This window comes from Cydia splendana, chromosome 1 (assembly GCF_910591565.1).
Source record: "Cydia splendana chromosome 1, ilCydSple1.2, whole genome shotgun sequence".
NCBI lineage: Eukaryota > Metazoa > Arthropoda > Insecta > Lepidoptera > Tortricidae > Cydia > Cydia splendana.
The window spans coordinates 26,576,484-26,602,631 of NC_085960.1; the positions used below are offsets into that span (position 1 = coordinate 26,576,484).

General features: G+C 35.0%; 1 protein-coding gene across 2 annotated transcripts in view; it reads right to left on the bottom strand.

Annotated features, from left to right (window-relative positions):
• Positions 1-18,567: 18,567 nt before the first annotated feature.
• The window catches only part of LOC134797725 (uncharacterized), an 86,568-nt gene continuing 78,987 nt past the window's right edge, over positions 18,568-26,148 (bottom strand). For both annotated transcript variants that reach the window (XM_063770079.1, XM_063770088.1), the window contains 3 exons: positions 25,776-25,909; positions 23,835-24,051; positions 18,568-19,260 (listed from right to left, as the gene is read on the bottom strand). In XM_063770079.1, coding sequence (XP_063626149.1) covers positions 19,130-19,260; positions 23,835-24,051; positions 25,776-25,909 — 482 coding nt within the window. In that variant the 3' untranslated portion in view covers positions 18,568-19,129. The remainder of the gene's footprint in view (positions 19,261-23,834; positions 24,052-25,775; positions 25,910-26,148) is intronic.

Genomic DNA, 26,148 nt, shown 5'->3' on the forward strand with positions numbered 1-26,148 from the left:
AGTATTATCATTAAGCGTTTTACAACGTAAGTTAGGCCGTCGAATCAGACAGAATGGTAAGGGCCCCCGCTCAGTGGCGAAACTGAGGCAGCAGGGAAACTTTTGTCAGTCGTATTTACCACCACTGTGAAGTGTGAAATGCGGATGGTAATCTGGCCCACAGCGCAAAAGAGAAAGACGATCTTTTAGGAACTCTTTTTGCATCGAACTCGACCTTGAAAGACGACGGTAGCGCCCTACCGCCCACCATCCCGTAGTGTGAATACTCTATGCCAGAAACTTCTATCAAGCAGAGGGATATTCGGCGGGAGTTGCTATGCTTTCGTTTTATAAGGCGAGCGGGCCAAGTGCTTCAGAGTTGTGTCCAGTGTTAGCGCGTCTTACGTTAGGGGTCTCCTGTCGAAGTTACCATCTTATGGACTGTCCAATAGACTGCCTATTATGCAAGTGGATCGCTAGCCCTTTGTCCGGCAGGCGCATATGAGCCGTAGTTGACGGAACCTGCTTCAATAGCTGCTGCTGCATATCTGTGACATGTTGTCTATCGACGACATTCATCGATATGTGGACTACTGAGGCTTCCTATACACTATACAGGATGGCTAAAAAATAACTACATTCCCGTTGCCAGGGAGGTTTTGGGATTATACTGAGTAACTTTTGCTACGGGACCAACCTCGAAATCGCAAAAAAAATAGTTTACCCTCCCATAGAAATTGGACCAGCCAAAATGTATGAAACAGCCAAATTTTTTTTCGCGACTTAGGGGTTGGTCCCATTTCGTTTCGGAGAGGGGGGGGGGAGGCGCAAATTTGGTGCCTGCCCCGGGCGCCATATGACGTTCCTGGTACAAAAGCTGTTCATACTTCATAGTAATCCAGCGATAAAGCTGCTGGCATGATGGGCACTTTCACACCGGGTACGGCAGCCAATGATTTGTTTGTACACCTACATTTAATGTGTAAATAAACTTTGTTTAATTTTTTGGCAATAGTTGTTTTATTTACCCATTTATAATATTCTCTCTAGCACAGAGCCGAAATTGTTAACTTATCTATAGAGTTTAGTAAACAAAAAAGACTTGACAACACCACAAGTGACGAGAATTGTCATTCTTGTATCTACCTAAATGGAATTTAACATAGTTTTTAATATTCAACATTAGTTATTGGCGTATTGAGTCTGACCGCAGTTATAGTCACTAAAGTAGACTTATTAGCATAATAGAGCATTTAGGAATATTCTTATTTGACCTTTTCACCGCCAGACTCACTAGACGCGTCCTTAAGACGCGTCTTTTCATACAAACGTAGTCCACATTTTTCTCTCTGGATAATAACATTAAATATTTTGATACAATTTGTTGTATATCATATCAACATCAACTAAAGCCATGCCCCTACGGTTGTTCTATTTTTTTAATTTTTAATTATTATAAGAGTTAGAAGCATTTAAAAATTTGTATGTAATCTGTCTTCCGCTCCTAATTTTTACAATAATCAAAAATTCGAACGTAGGGGCATAGCTATATGGTTAATATACATTAAATTATGTAAAAATATTTTCCATAATGTCAATATCCAGAGAGGAAAATGAGGACTACGTTTGTATGGAGAAGCGGAAGCGGCCATCTCCCTTTCCTCTTAAGTAAGAACGTGCCTAAAATGTTTTTATTACCTATGCTTTCATTGTACTATACTGCATATGAGTCGGATTTTACATTTAGAAGCTATAATATCACAAATTTTGTACGCATAAGGCTAAAATGAAAAATAAGAATAAGTGACACCTACATTGAAGCATGCCCGGGAATGGTGTTCTGTGTGAAGATTATCCGTCTTGAATGTTTACTAGTCTCTACTTGTATAGAAATATAGGTAAATTAGGTAGGTATTTGTGTGATAGTAAAACATAGTAATAGGCGAAATATGTATTTATTAAGCTTATTAAGAGCCGGTTTTGTGCATGCTTGCATGCTTAGGAAGTTTTTTAGGAGCGTCTTCTCTAATTTTTCCCTTGATCCACGAGAAGTTTTCTGGAAGAAAAAGAAGGAAATAAGTAAAAGTAGGTTCATGTGGCAGCGATGGAGTAAGTATTTTACATGAGTGCAGTCTAGTGCACTCAAGATATATACTAAACAATCGCCAGGAATAATATCCATTAAACAAGGCAGCACATTAGAACTAGGTGCCTTAGTTAAACCTAATAAGTATTGCATTCCCAGATTATATATCCCAGAGATAACTACTTATCATACATAACTATCAAACAATGGGTAGGTACATATCTCAATGCATAATACAGCCGCACTCATACTTATTCAAAAAAGGAAAAGTTACTAAGACAGTCCTTGTGGAAAGTCACAGTTTTTTATGTCTAATACTTAATTCAGTGCTCAAAAGAACTTACCTTCTGTTTACAGCATCTACAAACTGCTCGAGGTTCAGGCTTACAGTAATGTGGCCAATCCAGTCAGTAGTGCTCCAATGGACAAGCCATGATCTTGACTAGTCCCACGTTGGTAGTTAATTGCCATCAGCTAGCAGGTGTAACTGTTACACACCAGCAGCTGCTGCTGCTGCTGCTGGTGTAGGTGTGCTGCTGGTGTGGTGTATACTGTTAGAACCTAAAACAAATAAGTACCTAATTACAGTACCGGCCAATAATATATCACCTCCATGCTTTTACGGTATAACTTTTTTTTATATTTGTGAGTGACTTCCACAGCTTTAGGTAGTTTAGTAGTATTCCTTGTCCAGCGATGAGAAAAATTGGTCTATGTAATGATTTTTTCATAGAGGTTTTTTGTTTTAATGTATGGTCAACTTCATTATTTTTAAAGAGCTTTTTTAGTAATATGCTGAGTCTCTTATTGTAGTTCACAGTATTTCAGTATTCATAATATCTTATACCTTTAAACGAGCAATTCTTGTATATTTATTTATTTATATGTATATATATTTCGGGGATATCGGAAACGGCTCCAACGATTTCGATGAAATTTGCTATATGGGGGTTTTCGGGGGCGAAAAATCAATCTAGCTAGGTCTCATCTCTGGAAAAACATGCATATTTATATAAAATGACTAGTAAAATATGAAATCTACAAACTAACCTACTACAAGTTCATACAAAAACACACAAAGGTGATATGTTATTGACCGGTACTGTAAATCTAATTTTGTCAAGTAGATTTTCCCCCTGGAGGTTAGGATATGAATGTTGAAGTAAATAGTAGCTTAAGTAACCTCTGTTAGTAGGTTAGTAGCATAAGTAAGAGATTGTACAACAGATATCTTAACATACTAACTTTTACATATAATAATGAGGCCGGTACCTAGTATTGAAGAGTTTAGTAGCATTGTCATTAAGACGTCTGTTTTACATAGAATCAATGATTTCAAATATAATAGGGTCTATGCATAGAATACATATTAACTTTATAAGAAACACTGCAATTTTATAGCTTTACCTTTGAGATGTTTTGGTAGGTAACCCATCACCGTTTTGAAGCTCGGCGTTAAATTCGGCACATAAGTAAATGCACTGCACACTCCTTACGCACTCTGTAAATATGCCGAAACTCTTCGTCCGTCATATCAAATGGGCTGCAAGTGTTTCTTAAAGCTGTTTACGATATTTTTCTTCAACAGCAGCCGCGAGTAGGAATAATAAAATTTGACTTCCCTGCGAAGAAAATATTGACAATATTATATACAGCGGAACATTGTAACTAATAACTCTCAATATAATCATAGAAAAACTGATATTTACCTGTAATTTATACCTTAAAATATGATTATTCACTACTTTTGCTTTCACGACAAGGCTTATCGTCATCTAAGAAGCACGTAGTTAAAATTAACTAAGTTGAACTGTCAAAATGGGACAATCTGTCAAATTATCCACATCTTATCCAACGACCATGTTATGCAAATTGTCTTCTATCATCTACCGCTGTCAAATGTGGATAACTCCATATATCGTCTGCAACCATAGTATGGATGATAAAACCGACGATAACGGCCGTTTTATCCACACCTATTGCGTGATAACTACCTTGTCGTACAACCTTGCTAAGCCCGCAGGTAAGTTTGAGAATAGCTGTTTCTTATTTACCTTGAGTAGGTATGCGAGGTCTTTTTAGGGTTCCGTACCTCAAAAGGCAAAAAACGTCCTTAATTATTATTTTATGATCACTCGTGCATTTACGTTGGTCTGTCTGCCCGTCTGTCACAGCCTATTTCCTCCGAAACTACTGGACCAATTAAATTGAAATTTGCTACACATATGTAAGTTTGTGACCCAAAGACGGACATGTAATAACGTAAACAAATAAATTTTAAACATGCTACATGTTAACCGCCGTTGATATACAAATAAATATAGAGCTAGTCTGAGAAGGGCATATTCTGTATAATTGAAGTCATAATGACTACAAGAAATATGTAGGTATTATAAATTATTTTTTGACTAGTTAGAGCTGTGTGGGATTAGGATACTTATCTTATTATGTACGACTGGTTCGCTTACCAACTTAAACTTTGGCACTCCCGCTAACTAGAGGAGAATAGGGCCTCGAGCCCGTTAAAGCTTGTAACTTGTAACTAGTAGATATTACAAACGGAAGTCACTTTGAAACTCCTAATTATTCCACCAAGTTACAAGATTTCATGCAGATACAGCGAGCTGCAAAAGAGTACCTAGGTATACCTACCGACTATGAATGGAATTCATTCATAAAGTAGGCACATATATGCACTTTTGCAGTTCGATGTCAGGTACATGAACAAAGCACACAAATATAAACTAGCTACGAAAACTGCAAAAATCATAACCCTTTTTATTGTCCTTTCCGCTGTCTGGTATCTATACGAGTATAATGAATGAATAATATATGTACTCGTAAATGTCTACGAAAGGAAGTGACTAATTTCTGCAAGCTTCCCTTTATGTATTCTATCATCCTTTTGCCTCGGCTGGAAACTGTGCCCTCGAGCTGTACCGCGTATTACACCCGACGACGCGGGAGCATCTTATTACTTACATGCAAAACCTATATCAACATACACAGAGATTATACTTTTTATGAATTTTTCAGTACCAAGTAAATATAAATATAAATATAAGTACCTATATTTCGAACGAAAAATCTATACGGTTACAATGTGTGCTAACCCTCGCACAAGTAGCCTTACACCACGACTGCCTAGGTAATATGCGAGTACGAGCGAGATGCATAGAAAGTAAGTTACGCACACGCTAGCGAATATGTCAGTGACAAACTGTACGGTTACCATCAGTTTGTCACTGACATAAACGCCGTCGAGAACGTAATTTACTTTCTATACATCCCGTTTGCACTAATATGCGAGTGCGAGCGAGATGTATAGAAAGTAAATTACGTTCTCGACGGCGTTTATGTCAGTGACAAACTGATGGTAACCGTACTGGTGGTAGGTGTAACCTTTCCCGCTGTTATGGCGTTTAAAGGTGGAGACTGATTTGTAACTTTTGTATAAGTATGTAGGTAACGTAATAAGGTTTGACATGGGCTCACTTCTACAGGTATGCAAATATCGTATATTGATTTAGGTATTGGGATTTGTAATATGTACATTAATATTTTTTGCTACTTTCTATGAACAATAAATGAGTGTATATCGTGACTGTTAATCATATTATATAATTTGATCGGCTTTGGCGACGTGTATAAGGGTCAAACAGATCACTGTGTTATGTCTTTCCTGTAGACATACACAAGAGTTAAGGGCTATAAAGGTTAATTTTCTTATTTAACCCTTATCCACGTGAAAAGGTCCTCCTTTTATTTAGAGAACTATGATAAAATCATTGCTTACACGCCCACAAGCTGTTAACTATAGCCCACAGGAGAGAAAAATGTGCTGTTCGCGATAACACGCTAGTTTTCTCTCCTGTGGGCAATAGTTAACAGCTTGTGGGCGTGTAAGCAATGATTTTATCATAGTTCTCTAAATAAAAGGAGGACCTTTTCACGTGGATAAGGGTTAAATAAGAAAATTAACCTTTATAGCCCTTAACTCTTGTGTATGTCTACAGGAAAGACATAACACAGTGATCTGTTTGACCCATAACATGTTAAAGTAATAAACGTCTTGGAGAAAACTAGGTAATTAAGTACCTATATTATACTGTTAAAAACACGTTCCATTCATAATATGTAATTGTGCTCCTAAGTTGACTTACAACTGAAGAACTGAACGTATTAATGACGCTACCAACCAGTGTTGGCCGAAAGTTAATGCGAATTGAAAATGTTGGCCATTAACCATTATAAATTGAACCTTAAACCGTAACGGACGATTACAGATTACGGTTCAATTTATAATGGTTAATGGCCAGCATTTTCAATTTGGATTAACTTTCGGCCAACACTGCTACCAACACATTTCACCGCGATCGCTGTAGGTATACCTACTTGTTTGTAGTGACATCAAAGCCACATTTCACTGCAGCGTAATTAGTGAACGAAGTAATTCTGTTCGACTGAACAGTCCCATTGTACTCAGGGTAATAATACGGGTTACAATAGAATTAATGATTAGTATTTAGTTGTTGTATGAATAAAGGTATTTATGTTTTTTGTTATTTTTTAAATTATAATACTTAGGCAGAATGGAAAAATCAAACTAACTGTTGAATGATGTGCTGTATGGAGAAACCTGATGACCTTCTACAGAAAGCGTTTGTGCAATCTTACTTTTTATTATAATTGTGTGTGTATGGGTGTGTGTATGTGTGAGAGAGATAGAAAGAGAGAGTATCATTCTGTAACATACATAGTCGGGTTCGTCTATGTCAATAAGTAACAATAAATTTGCTGAGCCTATGCTCAGTTGGTTGGTTTCAATCAGTTTAGTACTTATAAGTTTAAGTACATAATGTTATTTTAGGTAATCCAATTTAGTCAGTAGGTGCAAAGCATACTGCGTCATAGTGATACCGCCACCATTAGGCAACTTCGTATTCAAATTACCTTAAACTGGTCAATTTTAAGTGTTGCTAGTCCAAATCTGCCTTATCCTTGGCTTATCTGATAATAAATCTCCGAAATACACGCGAACGCTATCACGGAAGCAGAGAGTGAGCCCGAAATGGCCGCCGTCACGGCACTTTGAATATTTTATGAATACCACAAATATATTCTACAGTAAATAACGAATAAATAAATATTATAAGGACATTTTCGACCTAATTTTAATTTTTAACAAGCAGAAACGTCTGCGAACGATGCTATTGCTAGTATATTTCTGCTCGCAACTTCATCCTCCTAAGAATCGTGAAACTAACCATCAAGCCATTTTCAACAATTAATACATTTTAATAAAAACCGGACATGCGCGAGTCAGACTCCGAGGGTTCTGTACTTTTTAGTGTTTGTTGTTATAGCGGCAACAGAAATACATCATGTAAGAAAATTTCTACTGTCTATCTATCACGGTTCATGAGATACAGCCTGGTGACAGACAGACGGACAGCGGATTTTTAGTAGTAGGGTCCCGTTTTTACCCTTTGGGTACGGAACCCTAAAAAGAAACGGTAGGTACGTAACTGATTAAATGCATACATTTTTATAACATGTGATCTAAAAACTTTTTTAATATAGTTGCTCAAAAAGTGCTACTTAACGTAGGTAGCTGTTTAGCGTGCGGAATGTTGGTTTTCGCGAACAAGTGCTTTTCACTTTTCCAATTTTTTTAAATTTATACTTGTTCCAATTCACGACTACTTATTGATGAGTGTTAATATTAGTTTCCTTTAAGCGTCGTAATCAATATAAAAACCTACTGTTAATGTAAAAATATGAAAAATATACATATTTCATATGTTATTACTTACCTTTTCATCATTATAACACGTTTATTTTTTAATATTGAATATTGAAAACCGTTCTTAATAAGTTGTCTGAATGGAACGGAATAGCTGCCTAAACGTCAGTCAAAGAAGAGGCGTTTTTCTTACTGCAAGCATTTTTTAAGTTTCCAAAGGCAACATTCGATATTGTTTTTATAAATATACGATACACAAATAATCGTAAATAACGATACTTAGGTAATAATAATATAATGTTTTATATTTACAATTGTTTATGTCTTATAGAACAAGCATTTGGAAAAAAAAATCTTTCTTCAATAGTCGAATAAAAGCTAGAAAAAAAAAACACCTCTTCATAATGTCATAAAATTTCACTGCGAAAGATCGAACTTACAACGACTTTGTTTTCCAATCTTAAGTTTTCAAAAAGGTCCTTATAAAATGACTCTCTGATTCACGAGTTTGAAATTGATTTAACACCGCCAGACATTTGTGAGAAGGCTGCAATTGCAAATGAGAGTGCTTTGCCTGAAAAATCTAAAAAGAAGTAAGTTTAGAATTCCTTACTTGTTGACCTTGTTGTTTTTCTTATTTTTTCGCAACATGTATTAAAAAACGTCGTTCGATACACGTGCGGAAATACCATTCTTCACTCGTGAAGTAATGACATACTTTCCGCCCTAGCATCGAAATGTACTACCTATTATTTCAATATTTTTCCCTTGTAGGTACTACACCTTGCAAAAATAACATACATAGGTAGGTACCCTTACATTACACCCGACGCCAGTTACATTTTAATAAACGGTGTAAGTAAATACATTAGGTTAACAATAGTCATATAATATGTACATTGACTTAATACGACTGAATTTATAATAATTTATGTAGGTACATACTTACTTAATTTTAATAATGAATGTAAAATAATGTAATATAAATATAGAATAGTTAGTAATGTCCTTAGGTACCTATTGTAATATTAATACGATATTGTAATAATAAATTATACAATTGAATTGACCTGGGAGCATGATACAAAAGAATAAAAAGAAAAAGTTTTCCATTGTAGGATTAAACTGCTGGCATACCTATTATGGGATCATCGTATTTTGGAATTTGCAATATGCCTGATAAAAGTCATAAATATTCCTATTGTTTTGAAACGAGTCTCTCGATATGTTTATGTAAACATAGACAGAAACCTATTATTCGGTACCTATTTATTTTCGTTTACAAGAACAGATATAACTATATATAATAACGAAGTTGGGCGAATTTATCCTCCTCAAATTTCAGCCACGGAGCTTACCTATTTTCGTTAGGAACAACATAATTTATATTCTGTTCATCAAGGCAACTTTAAATAGCTTTTGATTTCTTAACTAATATTAACCTAACAGTGATTTCCAAAGCTTGATTTCAAAAGGTTACCCTACCAAAATATTTGAAGATATACATTTAATACTACGATTTTTTGTCAGGATATTGGTACTTAGTCACGGGTACGGGTACGGGTCTAAATCTTTGAAACTTGCTTAAAAATAAACTCTAATATGTTACTTGCCTAATTATATTTTGCAGTATTATTATCTTTTGTATTATTTCAACTCGATACAACCCGACTTTGAGCGCAGTATGTTTACCATTATGTTCCGAGCAAACGTTTCCCTCGTAGTATTCGCTGCTCACCTGTTGGTTCTCGCTAGGAGCTCCCAATCCGAATGTAAACAAGTCCATAACTTCCGAATAACAAGGTTCCCATAATAAACGGGTAAAAACAAGCCGAGAAGAGCCTCGCGGGCGTCTCGCTTTTTACTGCATCGTAATTTTCCCGCCAGGCTTTGTATTCCCATTTCCCAATGGTTACCAAGTGCAAAAGAGTTAAACTCAGTCAGATCTGTGATGACGTGGCCCCAAGAACCGTAAGCACGTTGCATAATCAAAGATCATACTAATATTGGTTCACTAGACTCATCTGCGATGAGAATGTCATTCTTCAGGCCTTTTTGACGGAATAATCCAGAAAAGGGTCGAGCTGTTTTGCACAATCGACTTACTTTATGTGGTAGGTATCTGCAGAAAATCTCCTTTGACACTAAACACATCAACACACATATCGTTGTCCCGGACTTCCGGTTCGAGCGCCATCTTGATGGCACGCGGCGAGATTAATTGATTCGTTTTTTGCTCATTAATATTGTTTAAAGTGTAATATCGATAGCCTATTATACAGTAAACTAATGTGGTAGTGTGCAGTGAATGGAGAATTTATCTTGAAGCACGTTTAACCATCATTTTGGAGTCTACGGCCGGTTGTCCACGTGTTTCTTGTAAAGCCCGCTATCGCTTTACAAGAGCTAAATCACCGTACACTGTCTTGTACTAACCGTACAATTTCAATCGTTTTACCCTGCTACTACGACCTTGACACTGGCGAAATAGCCCCAATGGGCTGAAGCCATAATTTTAAAAGAATGAATGAATATCGTTGTTCCATTGAGCAAGACAGTATGTCTATCGTTTCTCCACATAAAACAATGGTTTATTTTAATCGAAATTCGAATAAGAACGCTCTTGTCAGTCATGTGATAAAACGAAAAATAAATAGTTTTCGATTAAATGTTGGATAAATGAACTACGTAAAATGAATGATGATTAAAAAGCCTAAAAGAAAATGCAAAATTCATAGAAAAAATAAAATTATTCGCAGATAATATTATGGGCTCAATTTGCCTCTGGGAAGCTTATAGGCCTAAATAAGGAAGCACAAGTACCTGTACAAAAATAAACGTTAACCTGACTAAAACTCCAATCTTTAGTCTATTTATTATATTGTCTTACGATACTTACTTTTATTATGATAAATTTGCCTGTAAAGCAACAGTTTGCTCATTGAAACAGTTAGGTAGGTATATTTATAGGGATTGGACTATGAACATTCTCAGAACACGTGCGTAAAGGTCATAATGGGAGCGTAGATTATATTTTCGAAACTTACGTACGGTTAATAGAATTATTGTCTACCGTAGAACCATCATTTATGAAATAGGTCATAACTGCCATAATAAAAATACTTTTTATGCTTGGCTATATGTATAGTAGATAGCTCGAGTATACAAATTGTGACTGCTTTATGTAAAACACGTGCGAATAGGTAATTCGCAAGTCGCAACTCGTGTCGTCTTTAACCCCCCTTCAGTCGTGTTTTAAAATTCGCCACTCCTTGCGAATTTCCTATTTTTCGCACTTGTATCGTAAATAACTATTTAGTGTTTCGAAGGTCATACAAAAAAGATGCCTACCTAACTTTAATTTCACTTAACGCAAAGCCGAATAATAATATATTGGATTTCCTGACTTTTTTGAAATAACCTTTTTAAACCCGTCACCGTCACCTGTTGCCCATTTCCAGACCGCAATCCGCCCCGACCGCCTCTACATCATTCTTTCATCTACAGGCCGCGAGCAATATCCATATCCGAAGACCATGCCGGGCGTTCGCAGTGAATACAAACAAGTTCATAACACTGGCAGTAACAAGATTTTCCCCAAGACGAGCTCAGGGATAAAAACAAAGGGGGCAATTTAGGCTCCCGACCGTGCTTGACTGATCCACAAGGTTATCCTATTGAGCAAATCCCGAACGAAATACGAGCGTTTATATCACTGAATCTGCTGGGACGATCTCCAAGGGTCGAGGGTCGAACTTGTAACGATACGGTGGAACAACTTTAGTTTGGCACTTTATTGAGTTTAACTGAAGTGACGTCACCGGAGAAGCTTACGGCCTCAGAGTCGGAAGTCGAAGATTAGGCCGAAAGTTATGTGCCGAGGAAACGTATCGCTTAATAAAAATAAATGGTCGTTTACATTACATTCACCGATTATCGTATAAAGTAAATTTGCTTTCACACGATCTGGTGATTTGCTTTAATCGCTGCGAAGACTTAAATTTTCGCTTAGTTACTTAAGCTATGCAGTATTTAGCAGTATCATATGGCTACGTAGCTTATCTTAGGTTCCAGAAGGATTATTCAAAATAACTAAATCAACAATCAATCTTGCGTGCAAAGTTTGTTATACTCACCTACTGAAATTTAATGCAAGGAGTGAGGACGATAGCAAAAACCCTTCATCGGTAATTCTCAATTCGGGTAGGAATAAACCAGAATAATCGATGTCTCCACAACTCGACGTATTGAGCAACTGAGGGCAACTTTATGGATTTAGTTTGGCGTGGGTGCTACTTTAGAATTGGGTCAGGTACATAGTATCTTTCATGTACGTAGTAATGAAGTAATTAAAGTTAAATTAGCATCAATATTGAACGGCATAAGTGCAAACTCTTAATGGAATTATAGATCTTGCATTCCTGTGGGACGACAACTTTTGTGGCTAATGAGAAAGGTACGGCTGATACATAAATACTTTAATACCAAAGTATTATATTAAATGCATGTAAAAAATACGCAAGTGAGTATAACGGGTTAGCACTGATTGACTAGCACGTTATAAATCTTTTCGTGGATTAGCAAAGTAATATTTTGTTAATATTAATTAATATGGATGTCCGCAAAGTAACGCCTGATTCTATTCATTATACGTACTTTGATGAAATGTACAAAATGTACAAATGTAGAACATCTTAACACTTTAGAAATATATATAAATAAATATACTGGCAGAAACCGTAACCGATATTTTTGGTGAAATGCTCCTATTATGGTTGTCCTTGTTGGGTGAATATTGAGAGGAATAAAACAAAAATATTCATGTGTAAATCGAACGCGTTATACATTTATATTATAAAGAGATAAAATTCCACATCTTGTAAATACGTAGACAATTTATTACAAACATACACAATGAAACACGTAAAATAACATTATTTAGGTTATACCTACAAACGGATATCCTTTGTCTCTGTTTGAAACTGAATTGAAAAATACATTATAAAAGATCAGAGGATACTTCAAGAAGGTTTCTTAAACATCAAACACTGTTTGTTACCTACTCAGCCGGCCGGCCTAGCCAAGGTTACAATCGCTATGCCTTCGACAACGAAAAGCATTATGTCTCTCTATCACTCTTCCATATTACGTTGCGTTTCTATCGCTACGGAGCGTAAGCGAATGGCATCTTGGCTACGCGGCCAGTAGTGCCTGTATGTATAAGTATGTCTAACAATGCGTTTTAGCTGGTTTTTTAGGGCACGACACCTTGCACTTTGAGACTATGAGCTGAAACTTGGCATAGTTGATTGTTAGCTGGTCTTGAGCAGATACAGACCGGGAGCCGTCGAGAGCCACCTCTCATTTAGTGGGGGGGAGGAGGGAAGTTCGACGCTGCGGCGCTTCACTTGAAGCAACATTTCTCTAAAACTGTACATATTAGGGCATGTAATATATCATTTTCGGATAAATTGAGGATGAGGAGTCTATTTTTAGAACAAAAACAATTCACTTACTAACAAAAAAAAAGAATAAAGTAGAAAAGACTAATAAACGTATTTTTGTTTTTTTTTAATCGCCAATTTTTTTTAAAGTGTAGCAGGAATCTGAAAGCAAAAAATACAGTCGTAAAGCTACACTTATAACGTTTAAAAAAATAGTTTATTATACAAATCTGTTGATAAATGAGAGATAAAAAATTATTAAGCGTGGGTCAGAGTGATCTCAATGCAAAATATTATTAAGGTGGGAAAGTTACTTATAATTTGTTCTACAATCGTTTTTTTTTAGTTTTTCATAAATAACTCGTAAACGGTAGCCTACAGCAAAAAAATATCTGTTACGTAAATAATCTGTTTCAGATTTTTTATAAAATAAGTGCTACTGTTTTTCGCTAGGACTTTAAACGTAATAAGTGTAGCTTTACGACTGTATTTTTTGTTATCAGATTCCTGCTACTCTTTAAAAAAAATGGTCTTCTTCTTCTTCCTCGCGTTATCCCGGCATTTTTTGCCACGGCTCATGAGAGCCTGGGGTCCGCTTGACAACTAATCCCATGATTTGACGTAGGCACTAGTTTTTACGAAAGCGACTGCCATCTGACCTTCCAACCCAGAGGGGAAACTAGGCCTTATTGGGATTAGTCCGGTTTCCTCACGATGTTTTCCTTCACCGAAAAGCGACTGGCAAATATCAAATGATATTTCGTACATAAGTTCCGAAAAACTCATTGGTACGAACCGGGGTTTGAACCCGCGACCTCCTGATTGAAAGTCGCACGCTCTTACCGCTAGGCCACCAGCGCTTCTTTAAAAAATGTGGTGATTTAAAAAAAAACTATAATACGTTTTTTAGTCTTTTCTACTTAATTTTTTTTTTTTTGTTAGAAAGTTCATTGTATTTGTTCTAAAAATAGATTCCTCATCCTCAATTTATCCGAAAATGATATATAGGTATAGTTTTAGAGAAATGTTGCTCCAAGTGAAGCGCCGCAGCGTCGAACTTCCCCCCCTCCCCCCACTAAATGAGAGGTGGCTCTCGACGGCTCCCGGTCGGTATCTGCTCAAGACCAGCTAACAATCAACTGTGCCAAGTTTCAGCGCATAGTCTCAAAGTGCAAGATCCCCATACAAACACGGTGTGCACTAACAAACCAGCTACATATTTGGGGTGTTCGTTACACAATGTAGTCGTATGCATAGGACTTACACTAGAGACGAACTTTCTGAGTATTTGATGTGATCAGATTTTTAATCCCTTTATTAGTTTTAATCTCGTTCATTTTATCAGACTTATTAATAAATACTAATTACCTACTTAGGCTCTGTATAAAAGTTGGCTTTCATTTTGAGTTGTAGGTATTTTCAACGTAAAATTATGTTTAGAATTTTCCATGTATATTTTAATATGTACTTAAGTGGATGCGAAAAAATGTTCAATTAATTACACAATATAAATTTAATTTAAAACCAAGTGAGTATTTTTTTTAAATCTTTTACAATTACTTAAAAAATAATATCATAATTTTAACACGACCAATAAACATCTATATTTTATCCACACCAACAATTTTGGTTTCATAACGACAAATTATACCTACCTACTCAATTTTCCAATACCTACTATCTTTGCCATATTTTTTAAATAGGTACGTATAGATTGAACTAATCTTCCATTTCATAAGCGTTCATCAAAGTTGTTCCAATTATTTTTAATTGGAAATTTAAATCGAAAAGTAAATTTTTGTTATATTTTTACGTACCTATAAAATTTTCCATTATAAGTTACCGGTTTCTATAAGTGCTAATACTTAAATGATGTTTTATTTTAGTGCATAATCTCAAAAATAGTAGCAATTTTCATGGCTAAGTACTTTAGTTACTTTCAGTTACTTTACCAAGATTATTTAAATATTGTTGTAGAAGAAAGTAAAAAAAAATTACAAGAGTTCTCATTTGCATAGAGCAAGATTTTAATTACCTACTTACTTGTAAATAAATAAATCAATATTTTAGATAATACGTGTGATATTGATATAAAGACTCCATTTTATCAAAATATATAATTGGAGCACAATCTTTCGTAACCTCTCTTACCACTGTTTGAGAAATCTGTGGAACGATTCCACTCATCAAAATGACAGTATAATGTAGCTATATGTACTACATATTATGCCCAATTGTCAACTTTGTTTATAAATTTACTTGAAAATATAGCATATCACACCTGCAACTTTAATGAGTCAAATTCACATATATTTCACATCCAGTGGAGGGCTGTTTCAGTCAGAATTTGATTGACTCGATTAAATAATCCAATATCGGGCCGGGTTTGCCGAAAATTACAAAAAAAGAAATGATATTAAACCTCAAATATAGCGGTCAGTTACCAACTTTTTGTAGGTATATTGTAATTGACAGTAATAGTCTAACATATAACAACGCTATTAAGCATTGATGTCCATGTAGTACATACATTAAAATATTTTTGTCATATCCATTTGTAATTCACAATTCTAATCATTATACAATCTAACTTACAGTATACTTAAAATTTATAAAAAGAGTGTATAGCAATAAGGAAGACATCGATAGCCTGCATGAATTTCTTCATCAATATAGAAATACAGTACATACAGCCACGTGATTCTCTAAGGAAACATCAGCGCGAACATCATTACTAACGCTACCTTTATATTGACCCGTTTGTAATAGGTAATTTATATATAAAAACAATATCCGTATAGGTATTATGTTCGAAATAGCCGATGTTGTGGAGAAGCACATTACTGCCAAATTATTAGTTAAATGTTATTTTTATAAGCTTAATTTTCAGGGGGATTTTAGTAATTAATACGGTGTAATGTGGTGGCTAAATGGAAATTAAAGCTACATAAGCAATATCTACAAGTAGGTATGTATGGGTTTTACGTAGGCACATACTTTTTGTCTGAATCGCTATTTGGTTTCTCTGGATTGAATATGACTGGTGACTTAAGCTTTGCTAAATATACCTAAGTAAGTCTAAAACGTAAAACTATTGTCCAAACATTCACCAACTATAAGTATAAACTTTACTAGATATGACTTGTTTGAATGATACCGTTTTTGTTGAATATCAATTAGTAGATATGTAATTATCATTGAACTATTATTACTAACGTATAGAACAGGCACAGAGAAACAATGTTGCGCCATAAGTTGTTGTTGTTTTGACAACAAACCATAGGAGGGGAGCGTGAATCTCGTGACCTAAACGCGTAAGCGCCAAAAATTTTACGGCCGTAAGCGCTTTGGTCGCGTGATACAGAATGCGATTACGACAATTTCATTGTTTGGCTTCTCTATGGTAATAATAACTCAATGGTAATTGTATGAAAAACAAATATAGACAGAATAAGAAGCAATATTGGTAGGTATCGGTATTACATAATAAAATTAAATATAGCAGGCCATAACTTTTAGCTTTCAAAACATTTTCATTTGGTTTATTGATTTCAATCTAGGTACTTAGGCAAATTCACTACTATCTTCGGTTCGAATTCGGACAATGTGTACCTAAATGAGACATTCGTCTGAAAAAAGTCACTTGGTATTTTTAAAACCTAATGTAATTATTTTCAAATAACCTTAGGTATGTTTAGTTACCTGTAGGAAATTTTCTAGACGAATTTAATACATAAAATTAGGTACACTTAGCTAACTGTATCTAAGTTTAGGTAAAAAAACTGTAAAAAGCAACTACTAAATTGCCGTTGTAAACAAATCTAATTTAGTGGTGAGGTACAACGAGCTCACAAATTAAAAATAATGTATTTTGCGGTGTAGTTTTTTTTTTAAATGACATCCAAATTATAAACATTACTATTTATCTTTGATTGTAAATACATTCAGCATTTTCTATGAAGGTAGCAAGGAACAGGAGCCGTCACATACCTGTTTAATAATGCCTACATTGTGAGTTTAATAAAATTTGGGAATTTCTTAATATTCATTTGCCTTTCTGTACAAACAGAATACGTACAATTTAATTTCTTTCACTTATAAGTGTTTTGTCCACGATGACATGCTTTTTATTGTATCGTTTTAATTTTTGTAGCATTAAGCTTTATTTATTTGTCCTAAATATTATGCATTACGACATTTTTTTCCAGTGGCGAGATGTCCATAGAACTTGATTTCCATGGTCATGATGTATCTTATCCTCATCAATAATATACTTAATGAGTTTAATGACACATTCGGCACCGAACTTTCATTGTTGTTGCCAAAAATATCTATGTAAGAAAGCTGGCAACAGTTTACGCGGTCGGCCAGGCGTGTCAGCTATCTTATCAAAATGTCTATAGTTGTTTCAGCATATTCACTGCCAACGTTTCCGTAGCGCTACGCTCGTAGCCGATCCGAGCGTTTTCCCGCGTTGTAGAGGAAAGCGACTACGAACAGAGAACCCGCCGAGCGGGTTCTCGGTACTCAATGTGTACTAAAACGTAAGTGCAGCTTCACTGCAACAGAACAACAAGTAAACAGATCTATCCAACGGAACAGCAACTGCTGTTCTATTACGGTCCGTAGGGCCACTTGCACCATTCACTAACCCGAGGTTATCCGGTTCAACCTGGAGTTACCATGATTACCAGTACAATTTGACACTGCGTTAACGGTTTAACCGGTTAACCCCGGTTTAGTGGGATGGTGAAAGTGGCACTTAGTGACGTTTGCGTAGTTGTGGGTTAAATTTTGATAAATTCCCTAAGCATACAAAACAAACGCACAAATGTACATAGTAACATTTGTTGACAAACACTTATTTAGTCGTCGTTATCAAGAAGCATTTATCCATAATTATCTCTTTGTTTGTCATTTTCACCCCACAACACATATAAATTTGATACAAATTACTCACTCCTAGTCATGATATGTTTTTGTTACACGATTGCTCCTAGTTCTCACTTAAAATAGCTAAGCTGATATAAACATTCAATACGAAAATTTATTACAAAAATCGGCAACAAAGTTAAACAAAACTTACAATTCATTATCCTATATAATATATGTGGTTTATTAGGATTAACAGCGAACACCCATATTATGACATAAAAAGACAAAAATCTATATTACGACAAAAAAAAACTAAGAGGCTCAGTAATGAAGGAGCGAGTGGTTAAATGCATTGCCATCATTTTATACCAGATTTATGTTGCATTTTTACAGTTTTCCTTAATGGAATCTGGTTGATATATTTTATTTTTGGCTTAAAAATATGATTTGTGTTCGCCATTTATATCTATAAAATGGCTTTTGCCACAATACTATTCTATAAGATAAGTAAGGACATGTATAGGGACTTCTAGCTTTGGGGATAGGGCTGGTTAGGTCATTTTAAAATCGCTAACTTCCTAATTCAGTCTCATAATTGCGTAAGAAAGTGAAAAATTTAAATTTACAAAAGATAATTATCATGAAGCTCCCTATTAATAGGGACGAGCAAACAGAATGATTGAGTAACCCAAATAGTTACAAGTTCCATTTCTTGGTGCTTGATAGCTTTATGATGATGCTATTAGTAAGCTCAATATAAATAGAAATACATTAAGTACGTAGTCATTTCACAACACTGTTTTTGAATACTAATTTAATTGCATTTTAGAGTAATTGTCCATAATATTATTTAGTAGCTGCCTAGAATTGAGTAAAATAGAAATATCCATAGTAAAAAATAAATTAATATACCAAAGAAATCACATTGCTTCCGACAATACATTCAATTCCTACCACAGTTATTTATATGTATTCACTACAGCGATGAAGTGTTACAAGTTAGATAAGATACACCAAGAACATAAAGACGATTATTATACGGGCGGCGTGGCTTCGGGACGAGGAGTTCTCGGGGCTCACGATCATCACCGGCAGCTGCGTGGGCGCGGGCTCGATGCGAAACACGTTCACTGGAAATGGACGCTTAAATACAATAACTGCCTACTAACTATAAGTAGTTAAGTTAATATTTAAAGTTTGCGGATAACCGAATGGAAAGAGAAGCAACATGTAGTCGCCCGTTAACTAAATATTATGTTCTTTTTAACTTTACCAACCACTTCATTCATTTAATGCTTTGTTAAGCTTTAAGCTTGTTCCTGAGCATTTTGTTAATTAAAATAAGTAGACAGCAAAATACAAGTTAACCTCGTAAGTCCCCGCGTAATTGTACAAATATTAATTAAATTCGAGTTATGAACTCTGAACTCTGAACTGATAGAAAAAGAAAGTTCCGAATTCAAAAGCGCAAAAATTGGCTTAGGTCTTACGAGGACAAAATATACCTAAATTTTTTGCACAAGATTACGCTCATCATTATTATAATGCTCTCTGCGTTAGGATATCAATTGTTTTATGCTTTCTCATTTAGTTCAAATGAAAAACCTATTAAATTATAAAGAAGTAGCAAACGCAATAACGATATAAGAAAGTTATTACATAAGTTCCTGATACATTATTCCACATTATTATAGGCCTTCGTTTTATTGCAATCCAGAAGTGGTCTGAATATAAGGGAATATCGTCTTTGAAATAATAAACAAAGAATTGCAATAGCAATAAACGTCTAAATCGTAAGTCCCTGATCTTATTGTATTGATATCCCTTAATGCTGTGTCGGATCATACCAATATGATCTTAACATATAAAAAATTTACTACTTTCATACCGGTAGGCTCTTCTAAATCCTTACTGGTTTATTATTTGTTTTGATTAAAAGTAAAAATGTATTTATAAATACATACATATTTATAAAATAAACAAATTATCAAGTCTTTGTAAATTGGCAACCGGGTGAGCCTTTTTAGGTATTTAAGTTTTTTCTTCGTCAATTCCTATGAGTATATGTATATGATAGGTACCTAATTGATTAACATATTGTACTTATATTAGTCCAGTCATTATATCCAAAAAACCGACCCTACCCGTGAATAATCAGTTCTTGGATTTTTTTTTCGTAGGTCCCTCGGGGGGACCGATTTTTCTTCTTCGTGTGTGCCTAAAAACAATGATTTTAGGCACACACGAAGAAGAAAACTAAAGCATAAGCTCTAAAACAATAATATAACACCAGCTAACAATTTCTTAGTTCATTTGATTTAAAATAAAGTCATATAGTTCAGTCATTATAGATTTTGACCTGTGAATAATCAGTTCTTGGATTTTATTTTCGTTGGTCCCTCGCGGGGGTCACTGGGAGTGTAAATTCAAAAAGTAGACTGAATCAGGCTCCTGTGTATATTCAAAAACGGTTTTTCTTGAATAACTCGGCCATTTTTAATTTTACAGTAAATCCGTGAGGACAAAAATTGTAGGAAATTTGATTCTCTATAAGTTTGGTCCTCACAATTTTTCTTGTAGGATCGATATTGGAAATTAAATTTGAAAAAAGCGACAAATTCTAAATATTTTCATCATCTTTACTGTAAAATCAAAAATGGCCGAGTTATTCAAGAAAAACCGTTTTTTGAATATACACAGGAGCCTGATTCAGTCTACTTTTTGAATTTACACTCCCAGTGACCCCCGCGAGGGACCAACGAAAATAAAATCCAAGAACTGATTATTCACAGGTCAAAATCTATAATGACTGAACTATATGACTTTATCGAACGAGCGAAGCGAAGTTCTTACATTCGACTTGGATCACGCGGCTGGCTAGCGGCACGTCCCGGCATTTCGATGTTTTTAAGCTGAACTGTCAGAAGATAGTTTGATACTCAAGAACTTAATTAAATTTGTTCTAATTTAAATGAAATTGGGTAAACGTGTAGTTGAGGACATTATATTTTAGTCATTAAATTATGAGCAGGCTCGATTAAGGGATTATTGAGGTAGAAGAGCTTAGAAGGCCAAAAAGCTGTTTGTGAGGGGCCTAGCTATTCTGGTCATTTTATTTGCAAAAAACATGGTCGAATTTAGTATCAAATGAAAGTGCTCGGTTTGCACTTTTATAATATCGTTTTTAAATTTACCTTTTTGAAATAATTAGCAAGATAAAAATAAAATAATATAAACATAATTATAGGTATTTGACATTTGACAGGAAATATTTCGGCTTAACACAGATACAGTTTATTTTAATCTCTATGATTTCTATGATGACTTAAATCTAGGGGAGGGACAGTTGTATATAAAGCACTTTATTCTAAAAAATTACGACATCTATATTACTTAACGCTAAACTTTTTTTTTAATATGGCTTCACTTTATTTCGTCAGAACGTCTTAAAAGTCTTGTATCTAAGGCATGGATCAAACAAAAAAACATCTGTTAGAACAGATTATTTATGGCCATCGTTGCCACGGAGGCGATTGTCCCAAAAAAACAACTTTGTCAAATAAAACTAAAAATATTATAGCACCCCTTTTATTGTCTGTACTACTACATAATTCAGATAAATAAAAATACTTTCAGTTTTACAATGTTAAAAGAAACAAAGTTTTCATACGCTATCACAGTTGCTGAGAACTTTATTACCAAAAAATTAAAAAGATTATGGCGGGTAGATTCACAACCTGCTGCGTGTAATTGTGTTTCGTGGTCAATTGTGTGTTATTCCAGCCGTGTATGATAGGTAATTTATTTACATCAACAGTCAATTTAAAAGTATCTAATCTGTTTTCGTGTATTAATAAATATCCTGAAGCCTTTCTTCAAAGTTTTTTACATTCACAACATACTTAGACGCTATTTATGCCTCTCCCCCCCTGATATTGACGTTGATATTTCTGGTTAATAATTACAGATGGCACTTCAAAATGGATGCAAAAAAGTTCCACGAGAGGGCTCTCTTTGTCCTATATATTATACATATTACTCTTTGCTTCAATCTATCAGTCAAGGGCTCCACAGACCTTGCAATAAATCCAGGCGATTTTTGATCCATTGCCACCTTATTGCCGCCTATACTGCCCTCCTAAGCCGAATAGCGCTATCTCAAAAACAAATGATTTTGCAAATGGAATTCTCAGTAATAGAAACTAAAGTATATAATCCAGTAACTTTGTCGAATTTTGTAACCTGGCTCTTTTGCGTCAAATCCGGTAGTTCTGATTTTTTGCAGACTTGTTTATGATTTTGGCCCAATTAATAATCCAAGTTTGTGACTTCGAGCGCCGAACGCAACTTTGTTAAAAATCGAATAAACCGCAATTTTTTTTAGATTTGGGCGATTATAACCCTAAAGTACTAGTTTTTGGTAGTAACTTCCTAGGGCGTTTTTAAAGTAGACTAAATTTGCTACACTAAGACACTAGAATTGTCTCTGTACATCTAATATTTTCCGAGATAAAGCCTTTCAAAATTTTATAATTTTACATCAGTTACAAAATAAATATTTTGTAGAACATGCTGGTGATGAATTCCGTATAAATAACCAACCTAACCCTTACATTATAGCTAAGAACTGACGTAAAATTATAAAATTTTGAAAGGCTTCATCTTGGAAAATATTAGATGTACAGAGACAATTCTAGTGTCTTATTGTAGCAAATTTAGTCTACTATAGAAACGCCCTAGGAAGTTACTATCAAAAACTAGTACTTCAGGGTTATAATCGCCCAAATCTAAAAAAAATTGCGGTTTATTAGATTTTTGACAAAGTTGCGTTCGGCGCTCGTGGTCACAAACTTGGATTATTCATTGGGCCAACATCATAAACAAGCCTGCAAAAAATCAGAACTACCGGATTTGACGCAAACGCAAAATGTATAATTTTACTGTATTAATAAGTTAGCAATGAATTTTCTTTTGAGATAGCGATCTTTGGCTTAGCAGCGGGCTCAGCACAGTTCCATTTTTATCGACTATCACTATGCGCGTCCCTTTCGCACTTACATACTTGTTAGAACGTGACAGGCATGGCGACAAGGGATAAAAACGCGACCGTGCTACGCCGCCTGGGCAGTATAGTGCGACATGAAATAGTACTTAGAAATTGAATAAAATGGAACTCAAAAATGTCCATACTAAATTGTTGCCATGTGTAAGCATTTTACGTCAAAAATGTGACAGTTACGTAGAAAGTGGTGCTCTCATTTATTTTCTACTATTTTATGTCGCACTATACGATACCTAAGTAGGTGCAACAAAGTCAATCGCTCTATAATAATTTTTGGTTAACTGCGAGTTCTCAGTTCGGGGCGAACTACTAGTTTTAAATCAAATGAACTAAGAAATTGTTAGCTGGTGTTATATTATTGTTTTAGAGCTTATGCTTTAGTTTTCTTCTTCGTGTGTGCCTAAAATCATTGTTTTTAGGCACACACGAAGAAGAAAAATCGGTCCACTAATATCTCTGTGACGCACTTTGCTGTACTTGCAAACTCACAAAGGATTTATTATGGAATAATATTAACATCAATAAATTGCTCTGATAATTAGATTAAGATTAATTAAGATTCATAAGAGCTTGTTGCTAGGCCTACATGAATAAAGTATATTTTTGATTGATTGATTAATTTTAGCAAAAAAAGAAACTTACTGGAAATTGTGTGATTTTGAATATCAGCAAACCCGTCGACCACGCTCGCATAACTAGGGATGGTACTCAGGCAGGTGATCTCGACAGTCTGATTGGGTGTGCGTTCGAGCTCAGACAACGGGAAATGCAGCGAGGACGACGTGAGGCTCAGCTGCATGCCGTGGTGCCGCCGGTGCACCGGCGTCGTGCCGTGCGGGACCGTCAACTTCTCGTCTACCTGTCGTTACCATTAAAGCATTAATAAAACTAATCGATCTAATAATCGAAGATCAATCAATCGTATTTCAACGACTCCTTAGCGATTATAATGTTTGAAATTACTATTTATATTAGGCACTAATTCTACGCAGAAGAAGCTGCGGAGAGATGGTAGTTCTTGTAAGGAAGTAGACTAAAAAACAAAAAAAATACCACTCAATCGACAATAAAATTAGGCATGAAAGAGTGATAGAGCTTGGGCACATGTTGTTTAATACCTATCAAAACCACAAATTATTAGCTGTCCTCATATAATTAGTACTTATATTTTTGAAATAGTAATGCTAGTTCTTCAATAAATATTTGATATGAATCATTGTATTTTTTTTTCTAATCAATCAATATGTATACTTATAATAGCAGGACCTAAGTCCTGCTATTATACCTATTGATTGATATACCTAAGTATATTCAAATAATATCTCTGTGAACGATGAGGTTGAAGGTTGAATCGTCTATTATTCAGTCCATTATTCATTGTCAGAAATCAAAGAATACTAACTTATTTCAAACAAGAAAATTTGGGATCGTTACTTTAAACAAAATATGATAAATAATTTAATTATCTCAGAACATGATAATGATTTCTTTAAATTTTACACAAAGTACATTACGACTTACATAGTTCAAGGATTTTATTCATATTAAGTAGTCGATTATAATGCTTTCAAATAGGGTCTAAAGTAGGTACGTAATACAAAATTGTTGTTACATTAAAAATAAGGCAAATAAATGAACGCTGCAATGCAAGGAGTATCTTTTGACTAGTTACGTCGGCCGCAGATAGCGATGTTACGATAAAATCGCGGCTCGGGTTCGAGCAGGATACGGCCCGGCTAACTAGAGCGGCTGGGTGAACAAATTGCATATGCCCGTAATAACATTTTACTCGTTTCTCGTTTACCTGGAACTGAGGGCTTTTCAACTTTCCCTGAAAAAGGTTTCAATCTGAAAAAGAGCGCGTAATAATCTTTAACAACGCGCATAGTGTATAATCCGATTTTTGGTGGTAAAACGTAGTTCGTATTTTACTGATGTCAAAAAATTTACATATTTTAAAACGTAATTTAACTAAATATTTTTTTCTGTCGACGACTAAATTCTAAAGCTATTCGTAGTTCATGTTAATTTGGCCCGAATCCATTATCTGATTAGCGTCAACATAAAATGTCTGATAAAATCTATACAAAATGTTAAAATAAATGAGTCATTTCAGAATGGGGAATTTTAATCCATTGTTTTTAACGTGGAATAATCGATACGTACTATAAATACCATAATAATCTGAAATGTACATCACATATTTTACAATCCGCCGTATTTCGTTACCGTAGACCAGGGTGACTCTAGAAAATTTGGGGTTACTTTGATAGATTTAAAACGGCCATAGAATTACCATTATTCATTATTTACTGAAAATGTTCCTGTAACTAGTTAGATTACTATATATTCATATTCACCTACTGTAAAAAATCTCGCATAAATATGTATTATGGCTAAAAAACTAGAATTTTAAAGTCACCCCGGTCAATGGTACTCGACATCTGCTACAGTAAAAGTTCTCTTCAAGTGAGGTCGTTAGTCAGCGGTTACTTTTTCCTTCCGAGGGACGAAGGTGTTCAGTGACACAGAACGTTCAACTTCAGTCTTATTTAAACTTGTGGAGTTCTACCTAAACTTTACCTTGACATTATTTATAAACCAGGTGAGGTGCGGAGCGGGGTGCGCGGGGGCGCTGTGGCAGGTGGCATCCAGAAAGTCATTAGGTGAAAAACGTTTGTTTTTAATCTTTATTTTCGGCCGATACCTCTGACGCACTGTAAATAATAGGAATAATTAGTTGTTTGTGATACAAGTTGATCAAATAATTTCTTAAGTACAATTTGTTGTTATGAGACCTTTCGGATTCTAAAAAACAAGATGCGGTAGTCCCATAACAAATATGAAAGAACAATGAATTGAAGCTCGAATTGTGTCGCTTAACTTCAAACTCGGGTGAATACATTCGACCCTCTCAGCAAAGATCTGCCCTATTACCTTTTCTTAATACCAAAAT